The following is a 4,692-nucleotide window of genomic DNA, read 5'->3' as shown; positions in this document are numbered from 1 at the left end:
TGCGTAAGCACGGGGGCGTTAAGATTGGCTAATATTGAGATGTAACTACAGTTGGCTAGCAGATGAACATATCTGAATGAACGAGGGCAAAAAAAAACTAAATTACCAACACTGCGTTCGTGCGCATTATGCGTCCTCATAGTATGGTTTGGGGTTACTGATGCAAGCCTACGCAGACGACGCGATGCTGTGACGAATAATAATGTTGTGACTTGACTTCCAAAATATCTTAAGTACCATTGTAGCTTAAAATATTCTCCGCAAAAGAATTAGTATTCTTGTCCTTATAGTTACAATAATGTATAATTAAAATAACAAAAGAGTCGATTAATACTTTTATTAATGAAACAAACTTCTTTACATGGCAATGGTTTACGAACTTATGTTAACCTAGTAATAACATTTTTTAAAGTTTCAAACATAAACTAAATTATGAATGTAATATTCAGTCATAGGGCTCAGCTACAACACAGTCAATCAACTAAGTAGGCAAACAAAAGAATAAAAAAAGAGAAAGATCTATCACAGATCGTAAAAAAAAACAAAGTATATTACTTATGCTAATAAAGCCAAAATTACGTTTGAATCACTTTGACGACAGGAATCAACAATCTCACTTTTTAAAGATTTTTTCTATCACGTAGTTTATAGATAACAATAATAATAATATATGTTTATGATTTGGAATATGAGGGAAGTCCTCTTCCTTCTCTTGATGAGCGTTGGAGTAGAGGTGTATGCGCATGGCGTGCATCGGCATCGGGTTTGTGTTGCACAGCGTGCATGCCATCTCTGTACTCGACGACACGGGGATCCTGACGATAAACAAAGACGATTTCATTATTGAGAACAAGGAACTCAATGGTTTGATTATCAAAAAAGTTTCTGTAGTCATTGACAATAATAAACAGAGGCTATGCAAGATTATTAATAACAATGATTTATTATTTTGTAAATTAAAAACCCTGCATATTATATTGACATCCATTAAATAACTTTAAATAATTAATTGAAATAAGTAGCTTATTAAGATATATTGTGTAGTGCAAGCGTACCTGCTGACGAGCAGTTTGAGCTGGTCGTTCTGTTGCTTGAGTTCCCGCAGGTGTTCCCTGGAGAGCGGGCGCAGGTCGATGGGCACGTGCAGCGGGTAGAGCAGCGCATGCGCCGCCATGTCGGGCGCCGACATCTCCAGCAGCTCGTCCTCGGGCACGGAGCGCCACTCCCACGCCTCCGCCACCGCCTGCGCCGCGCGCGCCCGCCGCCGCTTCATCAGCAGCCTGGCGGGTCACAACAATACAGCATTCACAAATGGAATTATGGCTTGAGCTATACTTTACATATTATCGTTATTTATTTATATATTGAAACAGGCAAAATATAATAAGCAGCATTATGCAGTCAGATAATCAGCGAGTTGTAAGAACAATAAATATCCGCAAGAAACACTGCGCATTTGAAAAATATAAAACCCTTTTAAGTTAATTTCGTGTCATTGTAACACACACTCTCTATCGTAACGCATTAGACTGCACAAAGGTAGAATAATTGGATTTTTGTGTCCCACCAGACACATTCATTCAAATGACATTTTTACAGGTTCATAATTGTTTGAATGTGTCTTGCAAGGAATATAGTAAAATAGTCTTTTATTTCTTGAATAGTTTATAACTTTGAATAAGTTTTGTGGATATAGTTAAACACTCAAAATTGGTCACATTCTGGAGTCAAATGTCCGACCAGAACAATGGGCTGCCTGGTAAAGAGATATAACAAGTGGTTTCGCCTTCAGCTGTCTAAGCTTTGCTGCTTTTAGGTAGCATTCCAAACATAGTGACAGATGACAGACAGAGTTTGAAACTCGTTACTTCATTAGTAAACAAACTATTACGCGGCATGTCGAATATGGACCAGCCAATGACTAAATATAAAGAGGACAGGCCTCAAAAGTTAGCTATATGAATAAGTTATATTTATGTTAGGGAAATCGACGCAGAATTGTCAATATATATGTCTATCTCTTTTTACTCAAAGCTTATTTGGAACGCAACAAAAAGACAAAAATAATTGCTTTCTTCGCATATGGCACTATTTCGTTTACTTCAACACACTGGGACCGCCTTGCGGCAGAAACGCCATTTTATGCTGGCCAGTCAGCAAGTACATGTAGTGTCAGACGATGTAAACAAATCTTCATAAATATTGAATTTAAAGTAATATAATCATATTCTCAATTGTTCAGTGTGTTTATTAGTGTATTTGTTAAGTTTCGAAAATGACTCAGTGTTGTGTGAAAGGATGCAAATCGAATTCACGCAAGAAAGACCCCGAAATATATTTTCATAGGTTAGTAACTGTTTTACCGAAAATTAGCAAATATCTTTGTATAATTACTTTTTGGATGTGTTTTATCAATTAAAATGATATGTGAATCTGGTTTGTTAAGCTTTGGACCCTTTTAGGCGTGATTTATACACATTAAAATCATTATGTTTGTTTACACACGAGCTTAGGGATGGGTGGATTTGTTTAGAAATTATTGATATCGATATTTTAACAGACGCCTGTTTATCAGTTACGGTTTTGTCTTTGAAAGAATGTTAGAGCACACATCAATATTGTATTATTCAGAAGGACAAACTAAGTGAAATTAGAATATTTTTTAAGATAACCAAAATTTTAAAACCAAGGCAAAATGAATTGAGAATATTGAGCGACGTGATTGGAATCCTACACCAAATACATATTTCTTTACATTTTGAGAAGATATGCATAAACCACACGTTTAATTAACGCGAGTAAAGATAACTGTTTTCCAACAATATTCGCGATAAGTAAAATAGTAATGATTATTATACTTCACCTAATAAGTAGTAATATTACTTTAATATATTGCTATGAATAAAATTAGAATTGTTACATAAAAGAATAGATAAACATAAAAGAAACAACATAAAGATGAAATGTAAGATATATTTTACAATTGGCGGTCTTATGTTTCGAGCAACCTTTGCATGCACGGTAATAGATACATAATCATATTGTTGTTATTGCAAATAATTATTATGATTGATTATCTTAACCACCATTTTACGGTCATTGATTTTTAGTTTGCTGAACCATAGTTATGTTTCTCGATCAAAGAGCATAATAATAAAATAAAATAAAACCAACCAAATAATTGCTGGCTACGCTATCTTATTCCATTTATCATGTATTAAATAAATATCTTAATCTGTAACTTAAATTTTTAGCAAGGAATAGTGCAACATACAAATATAGATCAAACACAACTGGATGTTTGTCACAACAGGTACTGCTTTGTTTAACAATTGTTACTTATAAATCAGTTTCAGTTTGTTTGTTTACATTATGATTTGTTATATTTATATTATGGTAGTTCCTAACCCCTTTCGTATTTGATCTTTTGGGGCTTGTTTGTCTCTCTTAATTCTTCGATGTCGATACAAAATTTTCGGTACTAGCATATCACTATTGTAAGGGGCGGAGTCGGCACCATTTTGTTCATGAAATGTGCCGCATGTCACGTGACCATATTACCCATCCTCTATACTTCTTCTATCATTGGGACCAGCGAGCAGTGGCGACCCTGCGGCCATTTTAATAAACGATCTCAATCTTGGCCTTCGATCCGATCCCGAGAATAAACGAATCAAAGTAAATCATTTGTAAGCATGTCAAAAAATATGTGATCTAATTGGTCCATTTTCGCAAGGAATTGAAAAAAGCGATTCGGATGGTGTTGAGGCTTTCGCTGTTGACGGTGCCTGGTAGTAGTTGTGTTGTTGTTGTAGGCCAAAATAGTTAACGCCAGACCACTTTAAAGTATAAATAATTAAAAGTTTACGTTTAGTTATCTGAGTCGCACGTATGTTTATAGTTTTATTAGCGCGTGACGAGTATTTTGTTACGACTGTCTGTATTTAGTACACATTGACAAATATATGCACGAAAAATTCTGTATGATTGTTATTGGCTCGTACAGTTGGTTTATTGAAAACGGCGTATAGTTTAGTCGTTTTGCCGTGGCGGGATAGAAAATATTCGACCGTTCTATCAAAATCCAATTTGCAGATATATCCTATATTAATAATAGATAACAATACCAAAACTAACGATGCAATATACTAATTTGAATTTGAATTTATTATTTCTAATTACTCGAATATAGTTTAATAAATTAACGAAGGCGATTAATGTTAATCTTTTTGTAATTATATGTAATTACGTACTGCATGAGATCCTTGCGTATGATGGCCGGTATCTGAGGTCGGAAGTCGTCGTCGGGCGTGGGCATGTCTTGTCCGTCCGCACAATACATCATATAGTCGGTCAAGTGCCGGATGTGGTTGATCTGTAAAATATATTTATTTATTTTCTTTTACATTTACTATTACAAGATATCCTTATTAGGTTATTAGGTACTGTATTCCGTAGTGTAACACAATACAAATAAATATTTATTTTGTCGCACAATCCTACTAATATTATAAAGGTGGAAATTTGTAATAAATATATTGGTTGATTAGGAATTACAGAATCTTAGGTGTTGTATTGATTTTACATACAAAATTGTATGCACGAAAATTGTATTATCCAGAGCATACAATGTTCTACCTGTCAAGCATTAATATAAGACATTGACGTATATTCTATATACACGAACGTCTA

General features: G+C 34.5%; 1 protein-coding gene across 1 annotated transcript; it reads right to left on the bottom strand.

The window, feature by feature from the left end:
- Window positions 1-617: 617 nt before the first annotated feature.
- On the bottom strand, window positions 618-4,440 carry LOC119191936 (probable ATP-dependent RNA helicase spindle-E; the record flags this gene model as incomplete). Its single annotated transcript, XM_037445790.1, has 3 exons — window positions 4,254-4,440; window positions 1,056-1,280; window positions 618-815 (listed from the first exon to the last, which is right to left on the bottom strand). Coding segments are annotated over exons 1-3 (515 nt in total), but the record flags the coding sequence as incomplete, so codon positions are not given.
- Between the last annotated feature and the right edge of the window lie 252 nt (window positions 4,441-4,692).

The sequence above is a fragment of the Manduca sexta genome, unplaced genomic scaffold, assembly GCF_014839805.1.
Source record: "Manduca sexta isolate Smith_Timp_Sample1 unplaced genomic scaffold, JHU_Msex_v1.0 HiC_scaffold_2138, whole genome shotgun sequence".
NCBI lineage: Eukaryota > Metazoa > Arthropoda > Insecta > Lepidoptera > Sphingidae > Manduca > Manduca sexta.
This window is presented reverse-complemented; position numbering and strand designations above follow the sequence as displayed.